A 20,422-nucleotide genomic window follows, 5' to 3' on the forward strand; every position below is an offset into this window, starting at 1 on the left:
AAACTCTTCAGTTTTAGAGAAGTGGTCAATCTGCCTTCTGAGAGAGGGAGTTTCTCTTCAGTAGTCATTACACCAATGGAATCCCATTCTCAGACCCGCTCCAAAATGTTTTAGGTTTTTTGTTTGTTTGTTTGTTTGTTTGTTTTGAATGAAAACATAAAATAGGAGGTTGCAAATTAAAGGGAAAGTTAATTAGGCTTTCCTCAGAAAATTGATAAAAGAGTAGGCAAAATTAGTTGCACTGTGAACCTAAACATTGCACACATTGCCAGTATATCCTTATGGCATTTTCAAAGTAAACATAAATAACAATACTAACTTGAAGGTGATTGCAGCTTTTGCACCAACATTAATTACATAAATAAATTCTACCAAAAAAATTGGCAGAATACTTTGACTTGCAGGAAAGCTGGAAAATATGGTTTGTGATTAGTAATAAAGAGGGGGCAAAAGCATATAAACTACTCAGACACATCACATCTGTATATCTCAAGTTGTTTAGTCACAAAAGTTGGAAAGCATTGATATCTTAGCTTAATAATCTAATTTATTTTTATATTTTATTTATTTTTAAATGTTTATTATTTACTTCTGATTAACAAGCATTTGTTTTGTCTCCTTACTTCCCCTTCTCAGTTTAGTAACACACAGAAAAAGAAAATATAATAAATATGCATAGTAAAACAAAACAAACTCCCACATTAGCATTCTTTAAAAATGAGATCATTTCACTCTCCAGTGCAATCAGAGAAATCACCATATCATAATGTTAAGGACAACTTTCACTCCGGAGCCAACTTAAAGAATATTTTAAGGAAAAAAAAACTTTCATATAATTAATACTCTAACTTCTCTGTGATGACATCCCTTAAGTTGATGCTTTAGGTGCAGTATCTATTTACGTGATCATTTTCTATTTTGCTTTGAGTACTGTTGAATGCATGCTAAAAATGAAGCTAGTTTTTCAAATTCTATTCTGAAGCAAATAGTATGATAGTTGAATGTTGCCCTACAGTGGGAGATAATGGGTAAAGAGTCTGATCAGAATTAACAAGCACCATGTTTAAATCCTATCTCTGATATTTTGGTATTGTGCCCCTAAAAAGTTGTTTAACTTCTCAGGTCCCTCAGGCAGCTCTCATAGAGCAAAAACAGCTGCTGATTTTCATTGATACAAGGATTCTCCTCAACCACAATCTCTCTAATACCTATGAAATCAGAGGTCTAAACCAGTTTTTTTAATGGTGCTAATGTGTTTTCCTTATATTTAAAAAGACAGATGTCTGACAGGCATTGGCTTAGTGTTCATAAATCATCCTACAGTTTAGGAAATACAGTTGCAGTGTTTAAAGCATCTATTCAGAAAAATATTAAAGCAGAAGGTACCCTTACTTAACAATCTTAGAATCTGCCCTAAGAAATGGGCTTGTCTTGTAGTTCTAGTCTATCCCCCTTCCAGATGGTTTTTAGTATGGATAAATTATGAGGCACTGGGGAGGTTCAAGCTCTGCCTATATGTGCTAGCTTAGATTTAAGATTGCAAAATTATGTGAAGTATAGCACAAATTTTAGAACTATCCTCACTTTTTTCCCTAACAGTTAAAAAAGAAGTGTTTCCCCTTTGAGCCATATAATATTATTTTACTATTATGGAGTTTTTTGTTTGAACTAAAAATTATTTTCTTCAGTTTCTCTGAGTTAAATCTGAGTTCCTTTTGTTGGCCCCTTCCCACTATTTTTCTTCATTTATGAATATTCTATATGGCAACCAAGTTAATTGTCACTGTCCTTTATTTTCCTTTTGTTTTCACAGATCCAATGCCCCATTTGCCAATTTGTCTGGTGTTTTAAGTGCCACTCACCCTGGCATGAAGGTGTTAACTGCAAGGAATACAAAAAAGGAGACAAGCTATTGCGTCACTGGGCCAGTGAAATTGAGCATGGTCAGAGGAATGCCCAAAAATGTCCAAAGTGCAAGGTGAGTTAACCTCTAAGAGAGAGATGGAATGAACAAGACATATGATTTAGCTTATTTTTACAGTTGTAGAGATGTTCATTTGTATTTAGTCCAGTGCCTGATACATAGTAGGCACTTAAATGTTTGTTGAATTGAATTGATAAAAAAATACTAATTCAGAAAGAGGTTTTAATAAATGTAATGCTTCTTTTTAAAAAAGAGATCTAGTTCAGAAATAAGAATATCAATTAAAAAATAGAATTTTGTTAAAGGAATAAGCTTGATTTTTTGATGAGTTTATATATACCTCCTAAAATATATTACATTTAAAATAATTTTACACTATAGAAAGTTTATTTAAGCAAACAAAAAAATACATGTATTTTTCTTCATTTCTTTTCCATTAATATAAATTTTATGGAGGATATAATCAAGCAGTCATTAATTTTTTTTGAAGAGAATAAGAGAATAGCTCAAACTAAATTAGCTTTCTTTTTATATGCATCTGATAAGATATTAGTTATCTAAATTTCCATGGGCCTTTCTTGACAATGTCCATATTTATCATGAATAAAATCAGTCAGGAAGAGACATAGAATTTGCTCAATTATTCTCTATAATGTCTGATCAATATTGGAAATTCTTAGGCTCAAATCAGTGGGTTGTTCAACAATAAAAACAATGTCTGTTAAGAACAGATAAATGTATGAAACAAAACAAAACAAAAACCAGCTATTGTCAATAATGTTTTCTAACTTGTTTCTATAACATTGGTATTTAAATTATGTTGCTGCACAGTAAAGACTATACATATGAGTAGGAATTGCTTCATGTTTGCAGTGCAGCATTTTAGAAGAAGAAATCCAATAGCTGTTGATCTATAGCAAGGATGAAAATAAAAGTCTATAATTAAGGAATTATAGAAGAGTGAGAAGATTCATTCAGGGAGACAGAATATATAATACTCAGATATGTTATTACCAAAATCTTAATACTGATTACTTGAGGCAACATTTGCTTGACAATGAACAAATATTTTTTGTGAACTATTTAATGGGTATAACTATTCAAATTTGGGATGAAGTGGTCCTTCTTTATCATGTGCCTATTTAATCATTGAAAATGATCAACCTTGTACAACTAAAGATCATGGACTATAATAACTGTTTATCAAAAATTCAAAGATAGATCTCAATTAACTTTGTACTAACTTTCATATAAGACTAGAAAGAATAGAGAAAGGTTAAGACACTTCTCTGTCAAAGTTAATTGATACTCAGGGGGTACAATTAAAGACCACTTTTTTTTTTAAAGTGGAGTTTTGTGAGTTAAAAAAAAAAAAGGAAATGTAGAAATAGGTATAACATGCATATTAAATAGGTTCCCTTCAAAGGGAAAGAATTAATTAAGAGTTAGGGTCTGAGTCTAGAAATTAATTCATACCTCAGTCTCTACTAGGGTAACTCTTATCCACAATGTTTTCTGATGAACTAAATTTCTCTGAAGGCTTCTTTTGCCCAGTGAACTTCAGAGCTCTGTCTTGATGCTTGATGCATTGCTTCTATCTGCTTTGAACTTTGCCCTCCTGATTTCTACTTTTATTTTGTTTTTACTTCTTTGTCCTTCATCATATCCTATGATGAACTAACTTAACTACCTCCTACATGAGAGCTCTAGTATGATTCATGTCCTGCTCAACTTGTACTGCCTTCTGTGCCAACCTGAAATACTGCCTGGGATGAAATATTGTTGTCTAAGCCTGCCCTGTTCATGCTCCAAACTAATAACCTAGTTCTTTGCACTAATCCTTGCTAGCTAAGAAGAAGCTCAGACAAAAGGAGAAAGATAAAAGTACAAGCAGAAAATGAAAAAAAAAAAATTTCCATAACATGATGGATAGAGCAGAATTTTTACAGAAAACTGAGTTAAAAAGATAAAGTACAAGCAGATAAATAAAAAAGTAAGGATACCAAAGTTAGATAGAAGAATCTAAATCTAAAAGATTACAAGTTTCTCCAAATTAGTATTTCCAGACAAAGGATATTCAACCAACACTTAGCTAAATCAATATAAAACTCTGTGGCTTGCCAAAAGAGTATGGAACCACAAGAAATTCAGAATGGTTCCAAAGAGAGATAAAAGTCTTGAGAAAAAAGTTAGAAGGAATGTGGCAGAATGTATGGAATCTATTGCAGAAATAATTAGTAAAATAGAAAAACTTTAATCTTCAGTGGCAAGTCTCTCCAAAAAAGTAAAAAAATAAAAAAAATAAATATGAAATATAAATATCTGTACTGAAATCAGAAATGAAGGACAATATGAAAGAAGAAAAGCAAAAGGCAATTAAGTTAAAAGAAGTTATGATTTCTAAATAAGTAAATCATATGTTCTTTTAACTTAATTGCCTTTTGCTAAATAATTTTGCTAACTTTGCCTTCTAAATAAGTCATTGAATTCAAAGATAGTCTGTGCAATGAACCATTGATTTCCCCAAAGAACATGGTACCTTGAAAAAACTTTAACATGATAGTGCAGCAAATAACAAAAGGAAGATGCTCAGAACTGAATACAAAAAAACAAAACACAACTTGAAAAATCTATAGTCTACTTGTTTTAAGATATAGAATGGCTAAAACATAATAGTTCCAATGAGAAACAGCAAATTCTGTAATAAACCAGTGAAGTTAATTTCAAATATAAAGGAATGGAAAATAAAATAATACAAAACGAATTTGCACTTACTAGAAACCTCTGAAAGAAATGAAAGAATATATTTCAAAACACAAAGGAGCTCAAAATGCAACTCAAAATGACAAATCCTGAAAACCTGAACCTTAGTTTTAAAGAGATGGGATATTAGATTAAAGAGAAACATTGGGAATAGGTGGAATAGGCTGGCCAGATTATTTGATTTACAATCACCCCAAACAGATGAAATCTAAGAAAGGTAAATGGGAATACAACTGTCAAGGAAAGAATGGATAATGAAACAAATAATAGCTAGAGATTAAAAAAAAAAACAGGAAGAAAAACACTAGTGGCATTAACAAAATTTTATTTTTTTTATTAAAAAATTTGTTTTTTTTTATAGTGTACAGATAAAAATAAAAATTTAAATTTAAAAATAAGAAAAATAAATGGTAGAAGAGCAGGCCTGCAACACAGGTACTAAATCTTGCAACCCTCCTATAGGTGAAACATTCTGATATGTTATGTAATTATAGGATTAGAGGATGCATGAATGTGAAGAGGGGACATGTAAGATAAAATGTTTGAGGTGCTGTAATCAAGTCCACAAGTAACAAAAGAAAGATTCAATTACAAAATATTACTTGAAAAATATTTAGCCTTATGACTAGACTGTACAAATATGAAAATGACAATAATATAAATGTTAATTTACAGTTGTAATGCAATAAAACATGTGCTGAGGTCATTCTTTATGAATGTTTTAATTAAGGAAAAAGGATGGTTTTGTGAATGATATTCCACAGTAGACCACATCTTGGATATAACACAAGTTTTGAAAAAAGAAAATGCAAGATCCCACAGTACTCATTATTTGTTGATCATAATAGTGTTTGATTTAGTAGAGCAAAATTTGGCCTTGAAGATTTTCTTTCAACAAGGCATATCCAATCTATACATCCAATTTTTGAAATAAGAAATAATCTTGTTCAACAACCTTTTAATTATAAATATTAGTCAAAGGATAAAGCAAAGAGATAAACATTTACCAAAGATGTTTACCATTAAGACAAGCCAAAGCAGAATTCAAGTTGAAGACTGAGTACCTATTGATGGTGAGGTCCTTTAGATGCTCTCGTTTAACCAATTCAGTAAGTGTTAAGCAACAAGTGTTAAGGAGATTCTTCTCTTTCCCTCATCTTCCATATCTAGGTGTTTGCTAAGTCCAATCATTTTTACCTCTACAGTCTCTCTTATAGCTATCCTCTTCTGTCCAGTCATGCATTCCCCGATCTAATTTGGTCCTTTATCACTTTTCAGCTGGAGAAAGAAAATTTATTATAGAGAAGGAAGATTGAATAACAATTCATCACACACATATATATATATACATACATGTATATATATATACACATACACATACACACACACATAGATATGTATTCATATTTCATCTTTACCAAGTTATATAGTTCTTATAACAAGATTATAGGGGAGGGGATGGACTCCTACACAGGTTTGTTTCACTTTTCAGATGTGAAAAACAAAGGGTAGAATGTTTTTACAAAATTTCTAAATGGAAGAATGGTAATGAGCTCATTATTAAATGTTGATTTTTTTACACTAACTTAATTTGTCATTTTCATGTGTGTATTTTTTGCTATTTAAGAAATTAAGCAAAAATTAAATTTCCTTAAATTATTTTATAGACCTGGGTTTAAAATAGGAGCAATCTAAATTCTGTTTGAGTCAGTTAAGAAGAATTGAGTTCAAAACCAGCATCAGACAATTAGCAGTAAGATCAGTCACTAAATTTCCACCTAACTCAGTTTCCTCAGCTGTAAAATGAGAATAAGAACATCTTCCTTCCAGAGTTGTTGAGGATAAAATGAGATAATAGTTGTAAAACATGTAGTTCTGACACAGAGCTTAATAAATACTTATTTCTTTTCTTCTCTTTTTCCTTATAGAAATAATATTTGTTTTTCTTAAGTGGATTGCAAAATTCTCCAAGACAAGACTATTTTTAATTCTTTGTATGTATGTTTTATTAGTTGTTTTTGTCTCATAGCATTAAGTATATTGTCTTTAACATATCAAGTGTATTTCAAAAGATTCTATATACCCATGTCAATAAAAAAAAAAATGATTAGGTTTTATAAATGTCTACACATTATGCTACCTTTTTCATATTCAAATCCCTCTTTAATTGGGTCCAGAAGAGAGCAGTAGGTTAAAGTAGTAGGAGAAATTTCAATAGTTGTTCAGTCTACTATTGAGAATTTCAGTTTGGCCTCTGAGAAAGAATCAGCCATTAACTTATTATCATAGAAACTGGAAGTGTAACAAATAATGTAGCTAGGCTTATCCAGGTCAAACCCAAATGCAGGCAGATACAGAAAAATAGCCACCCAATGTGGGAAGCAAGTTTCAAGGAATGTCACCACTTGCAAGAAAAGAATTAAACCAGCTACACAATTAAGGATGTTGGTCACCTGATGTTGTAAGTTAATTTTCACATGTGCTCCATTTCCTTCACTACTTTTGAACTGTAAATTTGATTTGTGTTCATTCTCCCCATAGATTCCCTACATATTTATTGGAGAATGTATCCAAGATTTTTGAGGGGGATTAAGTTTCTAAACAACTATTTTTTTTTCTATATCATTTTAGCAAATATCTTTCTAAAAGCTAATTGTCTGATTGATTAGCTTATAATGGGAAATATATTAGTAGGGGATTATGAGCAAGAGTATTAGACAATATTATAAAAGTATTAGAAACCCAGTCCCTGAAGGATACTCCAGAAATCTCAAGAAAGTAGTAGTTAGTCACTGGCTGGGGATCTGACCTATCAATGTGAGTGGGACCTGGGAAGTTGAAGTGGAGGAATATGCAACACATGAGCATTCAAAAAAAAATTTTTTTTTATTAACTTATTATTCCAGGCCCTGATCCATTGGGCTGAAAGCAGTGTCATCGCAAAAATATTCCATAAGGCTATTTTATCCTGATTCAGCATGATCCAAATAGCAATTATTCAATAAATATCTAAATTTTCAAATAGGGTGGTAATCTGAAAAGTTAGTCCTGGAGCTTAACTATTCACACTAATGATGCAAAAATAGCATCTGATCCATTAATCATAACTCACCACCACCTGCAGCACCCCTTTCCCTACATACAAAAAAAGCAACCTTTTAAACATAATCTACATTTATGGGAATTATGGGAGAAATAATATATTGTAATTTGTATTTAGAATTAAACGGATCAGATGTCATTTGTGAGCTTTTGAGTGTTCTGGTGGATTGGATGGATTTGATCTGATCTGATTTGTCTAAAAATTTCAAATGGAACAGAAACAGTACTGCTAAATTGTTAGAGGCATTTGGGAAGGCTTGTTTTATGTGTTCGTAATTTTTCTTTTTTTTAATTGCACTACACTGAGAAATGCTGGGAGGGATGTAATCATAAAAGAAAATTAGCATCCTTGAGAAGGAACTGAACTACATATATACCTAACTCTAAATTTATGGTTTGCAGATATACCTTTTTTAAAAAATGCTTTGGGGGATGTTCAGTATTATCAAATTGTCACCTTTGAAGATAAACTCATTTCCCTTAGCAGTAGTCAGCCTAATTATCCAGTGGGTAATCAGAGTTCACAGATGGAACTTGGTTAGCTAATAAGAAAAGTAACTGCTTTTATGCCACAGTAACCTTCTCCTTGCTAGTTCATTGTTCTTTCTTGTGTAGAATAATAGAATATTTCTATACCAGCAAAATATATTATAATTAATAATAATACTATATTGTGCTAAGAAAATAAAGTGGTTTTTTACAAAATTTTTACATTTATATTTACAAAAATTACATTTTGTGAAATTAATTTTTGTTGTTGATATCTCATATTTTTTCATCACCTTAATTTCCCCTCCTTAATTCATTCATCTCCCTCTTTAGTTCCACTCCCAAAGAGACATCCTTTTCAACAAATAATAAAAACAAAAAAAAAAATTAAAATGTTCAACAAAATCAATGAATACATCAACCAAGTCTTAGAGTATGTATAGTGCTACGTAACCATATCTTCAAAGTAGGGAAGAAACGTGCATTCTCAAATCTCTGTTTCAGGGTCAAGATTAGTCTTTAAAATTACAAAGAATTCAGTTTTGATCTTTTGTTGTTGTATTGTTTGTTTTCATTTATACTCACGTAAGTCATATATATATTACTTCCCTGGATTAACTTTTTTACTTTGCATAACTTCATATAAGTCTTACTGTCAGGTAATGTATTAAGTATTAAAGCATGCATTCTCCTGTCACAATCCATAGATCTGGAGTTGGAAAGACTCTCAGATCCTATCTTACTTCAATCCCCTCATTTTGCAGATGATGAGACTGAGGCTCAGAGGAGTTAAGTGACTTGTCTGTGTGTAAGACTACATAATTTAAGGATTATTCAGCTAGTACATATATGAAGCAGCACTTGAATCCAGGGTTTTTTTGATCACTAGTCCGGAACTTTATCCATTACCATCATGCAAGACTTGAGGACCCAGAAAACATTAAAATCTATAGAGTTAACATAAGTATGCTTGCAATATATGCAAGAAGGTTATATCATAAAATATCTCATTAAAGTTTACTTACTACATTTTCAGAAAGATCTATGTGACCAAACAATTTTTTGAGAGCCTATTGGAAATGAAATTTATTACAATATGCTATAACAAAGAGTAAAAATAAATATGAAAATGTCCCTAAAACCCTTATAAATCATTTATATAAATATGTGTAAAATACGAGTGCAAATAGAATATACATTCAGGATCTTGGGATGCTACAAGTCTGTAAGGGGAAGACAGATACATTGGTAACCCTCAGGAAGATTTCAACTCCATTTTCTGTTGTTGCAGGAGCAGCTATAGAGAAAAACAACTGATCACAATTATGCAAGGGTATTTAGAAAAATTAGAAAGTAAACTCAGATCTTTTCTATACCATTCATGATTTGAGGTAGCTAGGGTTGGCTTGATTTAACTGAGCAAAGGTTCTTAACCGTGTGTGTGTGTGTGTGTGTGTGTGTGTGTGTGTGTGTGTATTCTGGACCCCTTTGGCAGAATGGTGAACTCTTCTCAGAATAATGTTTTTAAATGTAAAATGTACAGAATGATAAAGAAATCCAATTATATTGAAAATATTATCAAAATATTTTAAAAACAACAACAGCAACCAAGTTCATGGACCCTGGATTAACCCTAATCTAAAAGAAGAGACTATAGATGTAATGAGTGTGTTGTGAGTGTGTATCTATAAGGGCATGTCACATCTCAAATTCAAGAGTCTTTCAAAGCTTGGAACTTCCTGTGTAATTCCTTTACTTGTTAGGGAATTGTAATGTGTAAATCATAGAAGGGAGGGCAGGCTTGTAACCTTATTTATAGAATCTACTCCCCCCCTCATAATATATGTATATATATATGAATAAAAAATAGTTAAGAAGACCACATCTTGTCTAATATAGCTTATCTACAATCTAGTCATCTGATACTACTTTTTGGACTCTGTTTCAGAAGGAAAATGGCATGTATGATATATATCATATGTGAGAGGCAGAGAGGAATACAGATTAAGGGAGTATTTGCTATAAAATGTAGTTTTAAAAAAATCACTTGCCAGGAACAGTGATACACTATGGTCTTTAATTCTAGGAAGATTGAGAGTGTTTGATTTTTTTTTTTTTTTTTTTTGAGGCTAGGAATTCTGAGCTGTACTAGAACTAAGTCTTGCCAAAATAATGAAACTCATGGAGTAGAAGGCTAGCAGAATATCTAAGGAAGGGTGAAACGAGTTAGGTCAGAAGAACAAAACAGAGTAAGCTTCACGGTTTATTCAGATCTTGAATAAGACCTTGTAGCTATAAATGTGAAATATTATTCACATTATAAATGAGAAATCATTCTTAATTAAAGAAGGCTTCCTGGAAGTAGCAAATTCAGAATTTGATGGAAGAATATGCCTGGATACTGAAGGAGAGACACTTTTTTTCCTTATACTACTTCTTGAAAAGATAGAAACACAATAATAAGTGAGTTATTTTCAGGTTGTATATATTTGACTGGGATAAAATCTGTGAGAGAAAAAGAACTGAAAATGAGATTGAGACCTGTTAGGGTTATTCAAATATTTAAACTACTATTATTTAAGTTTTTTTGTAGTTTTAGGGGATATCTTTCATATGAGTAATGATTTTTTTATACATTAATATATCTGTATCTCCAAATATCTTAATGGTATTTGGATGTTCCATTTTAAACATGTTGCTAAATACCTTCATTTTACTGAAATCTGAGTATTTTAATCTTAGGTTGGTAGATTCCCTTCATTTTTGTCTTCCTGTCTTACAAGCCTTTTGTAAGATTGTTCAGGTAAGTATTATAAAAATATAAAAACCTGGAAATAATTTAGAAGACCTTTGTTGGTGATGTTAATCATCAGTGCCATCTACTGTCCAATTTAGATTTAGCAATGATTATTCACATATTAGTAGGATCATAGTGTTATAGATGAAGAATGGAAAGGAAATTTAGAAGTCCTATAATCCAACCTCCTTATTTTAGATAAAAGAAAAGTGAGGAGAGATTTAAACTTAAGTTAAGTAACTTGTTCAAGATCATATATGAAGGGTAAAAAGCAGAGCCAGGATATTTATTAATTTCAAATAAAAGGTGTGTTGATGTTAGTCAAAGAAAAGAAATCTTCAGAATGTTGGAGGAAAGTCAGTAATAACAACAACAGTAATTTTCATTTACATAACACATTAAAATTTGCCAGGTGCTCTTATTTGCATTATTTTTCATACTCCTGAACCTGAGAAAGGTTAAGGACATTCCTTCAGTTACAGTGTCAGAGACAGAATTAGAACTCAGATCTTCCTGTCTTCTGGACAAGTCCCCTTTATTCCTCTTGCAGCTTTGATTTTGGTTTTACAGAACTTGCCACCATGCCTCAGCTGCCTCAGTACTTGGGGTCTCCTTACTATGGAACATCTCTCTATCATTGAACTCTTCATACCCATTCTGAGGCTCCCCTTTTGAGGATGAGCCCACGGCAGCCATTCTTTATTCTCTTTCTTGTTTTGTTTTAGCATTTCCTAATTTCTACACTATCCCTCTGTGTCAGAATCTCATCTTCATTCCCACTTCTCAGCTTTTTTGTATGTTGTCTTCTAATAGAAAAAAACAGCAACTGTTTTTTATCCTCATATTTGAATTCCCCATGGTTTAGGAGAGTACCTAGACTTTAGAGTAAGCTCTTAATAAATGTTAATTGCCTTGGCTTATCTACTTAAGCCATATTGCTTTCAAGGAAAGAAATAAAAGGGGGTGCTTTTTACATAGGATCATATACACAACCATATTTTATGATAAGGTATTTAGCGATATCTTCAATTATTTAATTATTAAAAGTCTACCTTGTGTAGTGCATTGTACTGTGCCCTGCAGGAGATATAATGAATGTGACAGAATTCTTATCTTTAAAACCATTTGTTTTTATATTATCTTTATCATCTTGAATACCAGAATAGATTTTATTCATTAATGATTTTATTCCTTAAGCAATAGTGAGTTATTGAGGGGTTCTGAGTAAGGAAGGGCCAGGATGCAAACTATTTTAGAAGATAGATATGACTGAGATAATTTAGAATAAATTGAGACTAGAGCAATAGAGGTTGCTTAAGGAAGTTATAGTAGTCTTGTATTAAGTAATTAGGGCATGACCTATAGCGACTGACAGTGGGATTGAAAAGAAAATGATGAGTTCCAGAGACACTGCATGTGTGAAATCTATGGAATGTGACAATTGTCCAAATTTGAAGCAGCATGCTAGCACAGAGACAAGTAAGTACAGGTAGAAGGACAAGCAAATGGGAGTCAGATTACATTCTCTGGAGCACAGTACATATAGGGAAAATGGTGAATAAAGAGAATTAGAAGGGATATTGTTAATAGGGGATTTTACTATCAAAATATCAGTTACTATCTGTTAAAAAAAAAAAAAGCAGAGGCAATGATCAATTCTTGTCTTGTTGCCTTTCAGAAGTTTAAAATGAAGCAATGACAAATGACAGGAACTACTATTCTGGAGTAATTTCTGACTAATAAAGAGGAATTTCTTGACAAAGTAGAAATGAAAGTAAACTTAAGAGGAAATGTTCTTGCCATATGAAATTTCTATTAGAAAAAGAAGGGAAAATCCAGGCCTTTTCGATGCTAACAACCTGGGAAAAGAGAAAGAATTCTTGGGGTTCACCAAGATAACAAGTGACCAGTAAAATCACTGCTCAAAAATCAAGAATGAAATAATGAAGATGAAAATGAATGCTCTAATGATCAAAAAAAATTTTAATCCAAATAAATCACATTTGGCTACATCAGTAATGTATCAATCAACTCTTATTTTTAAAATATAAAAATAAAGTAAATGTGAGGAAGAAAGGGATGGAACAGATATTTATTAAATATGTACTATATATTAGGCATGAGCTAAGCTAGGGGTAAGTAACTGCAGGAATATAAAACCTTTCAAGAAGATCAATATTGCTTTAACCAAGAATGAATTGAGTTTTGTTAATGAACGCTAAAAATAAAAAGATTTTTTTAAAAGTATGTAATAAATTCAACTCAGTTCAGAAAGCAGTTATTTAGAAGCTACTCTGACCAAATTAAATAATATAAAGCACGTGGCAGACCTTAAAGTGCTAGATAAATGTTAGCCATAATTATTATAATATACTATGTACTGGGGATACAGACACAGTAATGAAAACAAATAATAGTGAGCATTGACATAGCTCTGCCAGTTTGAAAACTGCCTTGCAAATATTATTTTATTTGATTCTCACAACAACTCTGATAAATAGATGTTATTGCTACTCACATTTTACAAAAGAGCAAACAGGCAGTTAATTTCTTAGCCAGAGTGAGCCTGGATCTGAACTAGCATCTTTCCTTTGTATTCCATCCACAGTGCCTACTAGAGACTTCATGAAGCTTACACTCTGGGGCATGGAGGGGAATAGGGTGAGGGGCAGATTAGATCAGGAAAGGCCTTAATGAAACAACTTGTGCCTAAATGAATCCTAAAGCAAGTCTGGGGGTGCTGAGGAAAAGCATTTCAGGAACAAGGGGCTTTCTTGGTTTTCCTTTTGCCTAGTTTGTTTTAATTCTCTAAGCACTCCTCAGTCTCCTTTGCCAGATCTCATTAAACCATAACATTGGTAAATTCCAAATTCTCATCTATGCAAATGATTCTCAGATCTCTTTATCTAATTCTAACCTCTCTCCTGCCCTCCAGTCTTACATCTCCAACTGCCTATTAATCACTTGATGGCCCATAGATATCTTAAACTCAATATTATATTCATTTTTCTCCTAGAATCTCCTATCTTCTTCACTTTCACTATTTTTGTTGAGGATGCTCTCAGTTATCTGGTATCACAGTCTAGATAACATCCTTGACTCCACACTTTGACCTGCTATATCTAATCTGTAGCTGAGTCCTATTGATACCTTGGCAACATTTCTTACATTTGCCCCATTCTCTCCTCTGATACAGTCTTTAGTGCAGGATGTTATCACTGCATACTTGGACTATTATAATACTTTCTGGTCAGTTTCCCTTTTTCCACTCCCTCCCTAATTCAGTCCATCTTCCACTCATTTATCAAAGTCGTCTTCCTGAAATGAATGTCTGACAATTTAATAAACTCCACTTGTTCCTTACTACCTCTAGGATCAAATATAACCTCTCATTTAGCTTTAAAAGCCTTTATAAAATCCTAGCCCCTTTCCACATTTCTAGTCCTGAGCAAATGACATTAACCTCCTTGGTCTTCCACACAGAAAACATTCTCAGCTCCATGGGTTTTTACTGATGTTCCCTCATGCCTAGAATGCTATCCCTCCTTGTCTCTACCTGTTGAGCCTGGCTGTCTTCAAGTCTCAGCTAAAATTTCACCTATTGCAAAAAGCCTTTCCTAACACCCCATAATATTACTACTTTCCCTTTGAGATTTCTTTTAAGTTGTCCTGTATATATCTTGCTTCTACAGAGTTGTTTACATGAGATTTCCTCCATTAGATTGTGAGCTTCTCTAGGACAGGGATTTTTTTTTTTGCCTTTTTATCCTAAGCACCTAAAATACTTGATATGAGAAAATATTCTAGAGCTTGACTATGAAGGGCTTAAATTCAGGAGAAGGGATGGAGGATAGGAGATCAGAGAAATGACAGGACTATTTCAGGTAAAGGAAATTTAAAAAAAATAAAGATGAGAAAAAATTTTTGTGGCCAAGTTATACTTTATTTGTTTTCTCCATAAAGGAGAATAAAATGAAGAAAAACATTTAAAAATTTTTCCTATTGTCACCTTTTATTTTAATAATAGTTTTATTTCTAAAAATATCCCTCTCCCCTTACCTAGCAAGCCATCTCCTGTAGTAAAGAATAGGGCAGCTAGGTGACATGGAATCCTGGATGGAATCCTGGGCCTGGAGGCAAATGACTCATTTTCTTAAAACAAATAAACAGACAAACAAATAAAAGATGATTCAGTTTTGAATGCCCAAATGAGATCAGCACAATATCTTGGACATGATGGGTACTCGATGCTTGACTGAGGGAATAAATAAATGGTATTTTTAAAAAGTAGTAAAGTATCTTAATGCTACTAAGGTAATGCTTACCTTAAATGGGGAATAATCATAGCACCTACACTCTAATGAGATAATGTAGTAAAGTACTTTACAAACCTTGAAGCGTTATATAAATGATAGCTGTTATTTTGTAATATTTGTTAGTAGCAAAACACAAAATAGTCTGTAAGCATTTCTTTGTTAGAAGGGCACTGTTTGGTAGTAATTAATTTTAGTAGTAATACTTATGGGTAGTAAGTATTAAAGTAATTAGTTAAACTTAGAATCTACTTGTGATCTCTGAATCCTCCCTATTAGTAAATCTTGGACCATATGCAATGAGAAGTAGATGATGATGCTGTTTTACATAGTAAATTGTGTTTTAGGAATGGAATTAGTAGGACCTGGCCTGGGATTTTGCTATTGTTGTTGTTCAAAATGATGATGGTGTTGTATGAGTCATCTTCTTAAGCCAAAATCTGGCCTCTTACTGGCTGTATAATCCTAGGCAAGTCATTTACGGTTCCTTATTTGTAAAATAGGTTAGAGAAGGAAATGGCAAATTGCTTCATTGGTCAGAAAATCCCAAATGTATCAGTTGGACATGACTGAACAACAACAATATATTAAAGAATAAAAGAGAAGGAAAGGGAAGTTAAGCAAAATTAACCAACATCTAAACTAAATCTGACAAATTTCCAGAATTCTATACTCCTAGTTATACACCTCTGCAAATTAAGGAGAGATACAAAAAATAAAATACCTAAATCTATAGATATGCAATTGAGGTGGTAAGTAGAGGTGTAAAGCAGTAGATTGATACATCACATCCAGAAATAATGGATTTGATCTTGGTTCTTGGTTCCAGAATGAGGAGTTAAGGATGATAGGGTTATGGAAAAAATAAAGTAAAATAAAGCAGGAATTCTCCTGACTGGAGGCTTTCTCTCTGAAACACTATTTTAGGTATGCTTTATTTAACTTTTTTTTATGCTTTATTTAACTTTACTCTGGGAGTAAACCCTAAACCCTGAAGTCACAAGCTAAAATAGCTGACATCTATGTAGAGCTTTAATATTTGCAAGATCTTTACATATTTTATCTAATTTTATTAACACAATAATCCTATGGTATAGACACACAGGAATCCTCTTTCACAGTTGAGGAAATAAGAGTCAGAGAAGTTAGAAGATTTGCTGGAGCTAATAAATGTGGGAAGAAGAATTTAAGTCTACATCTCCACTGTTTTTTAAATCTACTGTTCTTATAACTATACCTTGTCATCCAAAAGGGAGGGTAAAGATACAGTATGTGCATAAATAGGGTTGATGCAAAGTGGAGTGTGATCTGAGCAAAGGAGAGCCAAAAAAAGGTGATAGAAAAATTTTGAGAGATAAAGAGATTTATTAGTTCTGTTAGAGGGAAAAGAGTTTCAGAAGACTTTATGGATAAACGGACACCTAAGCTGTACTTAGAAGTCAAGGAACTTTTCAACAGAAAAAAAAAAAAAAAAGAGTGATAGGCTTGTGTATTCCAAAAATCGGGGATGGAGTAAACAAAAGTATAGAAAGGGAAGAGGATAGAAAAAATAGGGAGTTTGAAGAATCAGACTAACTCTTCAAATGAAATAAATTTGCCTCCAGATAAATAGGGAATTTTAAGAGAAAAGAAAGAATGGGTGGGTTGTGCCCAATTGTGAAGAAGATTGTATGTTTGAATGCCAGGGTCAAACTTTTTTTGTTGTTGAGGCAATTGGGATTAAGTGACTTGCCCAGGGTCACACAGCTAGGAGTTTTAAGGGTCTGAGGTTAAATTTGAACTCAGGTCCTCCTGACTTCAAGCCTGTTGCTCTATCCACTGTGCCATCTAACTGCCACAGGGCCAAACTTTTAAACATTATTCTATAGCAATGAGAAACCACTGAAAGTGTTTAAGTAGAGTAGTGATATGATCATGGCTGTGACCAGAAAGCAACATAGAAAATGGACTTGAAGACAAGAAGACCTGTGTTCAAGCCCTGTTTAATCACTCACTAGCCATATGATCTAGCCTCTTGTAGCCTTGGTTTCCTTATCTGTAAAGTGGGAATGATTAAAGTATCTATTTCTTAGGAGTGTTGTGAGATCACATGAAGTAATTATGTAAAATTTGGAAAAATTAAAGTATTATACAAATGGTAACTATTATTAACCAGAATCATAATTGCCTATTTTTGCACTTGAGAGTAATAGCATAAAATGTCTTCTAAAATGTTCTGGAGATGGAGTTTGAGCTGACTGGCTGGCAGGCAGGCAGAGTAGACCTAGAAATTCACCTAAGATATGGTGTGTTTGGATAAGCCATCTTATACTTTCCTATTTTAATGAAGTATTCTTGCTAACTAGATGCTAAGCTCAGTTGTTTCAAGACTGCTAAATAACTGCTAGTACTGTCAGGAACCTAGCTCTCTCCCATATTTAATTGCTCTGGGGGAAAAAAATTTTTGTATTGTTCTAAGTTACATATTTATGATAACTGCCCTCATTACTATGACATACTTATATATTTATTATTCATAATTAGTTCTGTGCACTCAAATATATTCTAATGTAAGATATTGATACTTAAATATATGTAATCAAATATTATTAGATACTCATACATGCTTCTATAAGAAAAGGATTTTTACTGCTGAGTGGTAGAGATATGATTATTAAAGTAGTAGAAGAATATGTTTCCACAAAAACCTAGATTGCATGACTAGAAGGATAGTGGCAAAAGAGAAAAAGGGGAAAAAGAAATAATATGAAGCAGATACACATATAGAAGAAAAGATGGGTTCCATTTTGGACATCTTAATGAAATATTCTGGTGGAGACGTCCAGTAGTTAATTGGTAGTTTGGGACCGGAGTTTAGGAGGGTAGTTGAGGTTGAATATGTATAACTGGTAGTCACATATGTAGAAATTATAAGTAAGCCCACAAGAATTGATGAACTCATCAAGAAAAAAAAATATATATATATATGAAGAAAAGAATAAAATATGGGACAGAACTCTGGGTACCACCACTATTTATTTATGTGCATTTTGTATTCCCCTGTGAACTGTTAAATCATTAAAAGGGATATTTCCTTTTTTTTTTCTTTTGTATTGCTAGTACTCAGCACACTGCCTTCTTGAACATGATAAGCACTTAATAAATACATGTACTCAAATGAATTGAATAAATGAAATTAATAAAGAGTTCTCAAAACGAGTAAGAAAACCAGGAAAGAACAGCAAAAAAAGATTACTCCTATTCTCAGTTCTGTACTGATGAGAAGCCATAGAGGATATGATGGATAGAGAACTAATTTTGAATGTGAAAGACTTAAATACCCAAATATCTAATTGTTCAAGTCACCCTTGACACATAGTAATTATGCAGGCTTGAATAAGTTACTTAGCCTCTTATTAGTGAGAATACTAGCTTTTTAAGACTATATGGTAGAGAGCTGATTATCTACATTGGCAGAAGGAGTTTCTCACAAGAAGCCCTTCTAACAAGAAAGTCACAAAAAAAGAAAAGAAAAGAAAAAAAAATAAAAAAATAAAACAACAAACAGACATCAAGAATAAAGAAGGTAATAGTTCTGCCATACCCTACTCTGATCTGACCATATTTGGGATATTTTATTTATATACATACATTATAAAATGTACATTTTATTTCAGGATAGTAACTAATCACAATTCCAGAGGGCCAATAAATTTCTTAACAAAGAGATCATAAGCTTAACATGCAGACTGAGACAAACATTTTTGGATATGGTCAATGCAGGAATTTGACTTGTTTGATTATATATTTATCATAAAGGTTTTTTTGTTAGTATTGTTGTTTTCAATCGGGAGGGGAAGCTAGAGGGAAAGAAAATAAAGGCTTGTTAATTGAAAAAATAATCTCTATTTTAAAAATCATGGTATTATTGATGATGTTATTAGTCATAATTATTTTTCTACAAATTGATATATCTGTCTACAAGAAATTTCTTTTCACACAAATAATATCATAAGTAGTAATAATGTTCCCAAAGTATGCTTTTGATAACTGAGAGAGCATTTTATTCACCTTTATTTAATTGAATCTAGCATATTCAAACTACAGTAAATGCTTCAGGTTCAAATATATCACATTGAAAATTTCAGTATATCATATATACATATATACATACATACATGCATATATGTGCATATCTTCATTTCCAAGTTTTTCTATTTATAACAATTTACAGTTTTGATTTTTGAAACTAATTTTTTATATTGTGCTTACCAAAATGAATAATATTGAGAAAGTAGGAATTGTCAAAAATATTCAATAATTTTATCTATTGTCTCATGCCTTACCCCCCCCCTCCTCAATTTGGAAAATTTTACTTTAAGAAAGACTGCCTATTTTATCTTTACATTCCCTAATTCTGCCAAAGTGTTTTACATTAATAAATATTTGTTGAATTAAACATCCACAATTTTCTTGCCAGTAGAGAGAACATATAGAAGATAGAATTTATTACTAAATCTTAGAATTGGAATAATTCATAATGGAGTCATTTAATTTCATACTTGAAGCATGACTTTCATTCAGATTATCCCTTAAAATTTTCCAAGTCTAGCAAATTTAACAACATATAATTATCTAATTTGCTATGAAAAATAAGATAACAATTATACCATATTATTTTCCTTCCCCTCCTGCTCTCTTCCCACCGCCAGAACTAACAGTTTTTTCAATCATCTCCTTCACTCTGGTCTTAGATGGAGAAAATGCCTTGCACACTCGACCCCATTCTTTATCATTCTCTCAAACAAATGTTTGTCATCCCTGTATATCCTCTCTCTGTCATCCCTGCTGCCAACAAAAATATAATCTCTCATTTTAAGAAACACACAAACACCAAAAAATCCCTTTTACTTGATCCCACCATCCCCATTGGTCATTGTGCTATACTTTCTTACCATTATTCCTCCTCCCTTCTTCTCATCTCAATGTAGTCTAAACTCCTTTCAATCTGGCTACCCAGCTCATCATACAATTGAAACTGTCTTCTCCAAAGAC

At 32.3% G+C, this 20,422-nt stretch overlaps 1 protein-coding gene across 2 annotated transcripts in view; it reads left to right on the forward strand.

The window, feature by feature from the left end:
• RNF217 (ring finger protein 217) overlaps positions 1–20,422 on the forward strand; it is a 155,088-nt gene that overhangs the window by 99,074 nt on the left and 35,592 nt on the right. For both annotated transcript variants that reach the window (XM_051997684.1, XM_051997683.1), the window contains exon 3: positions 1,814–1,978. In XM_051997684.1, coding sequence (XP_051853644.1) covers positions 1,814–1,978 — 165 coding nt within the window. The remainder of the gene's footprint in view (positions 1–1,813; positions 1,979–20,422) is intronic.

This window comes from Antechinus flavipes, chromosome 4, assembly GCF_016432865.1.
Source record: "Antechinus flavipes isolate AdamAnt ecotype Samford, QLD, Australia chromosome 4, AdamAnt_v2, whole genome shotgun sequence".
NCBI classification, from domain to species: Eukaryota; Metazoa; Chordata; class Mammalia; order Dasyuromorphia; family Dasyuridae; genus Antechinus; species Antechinus flavipes.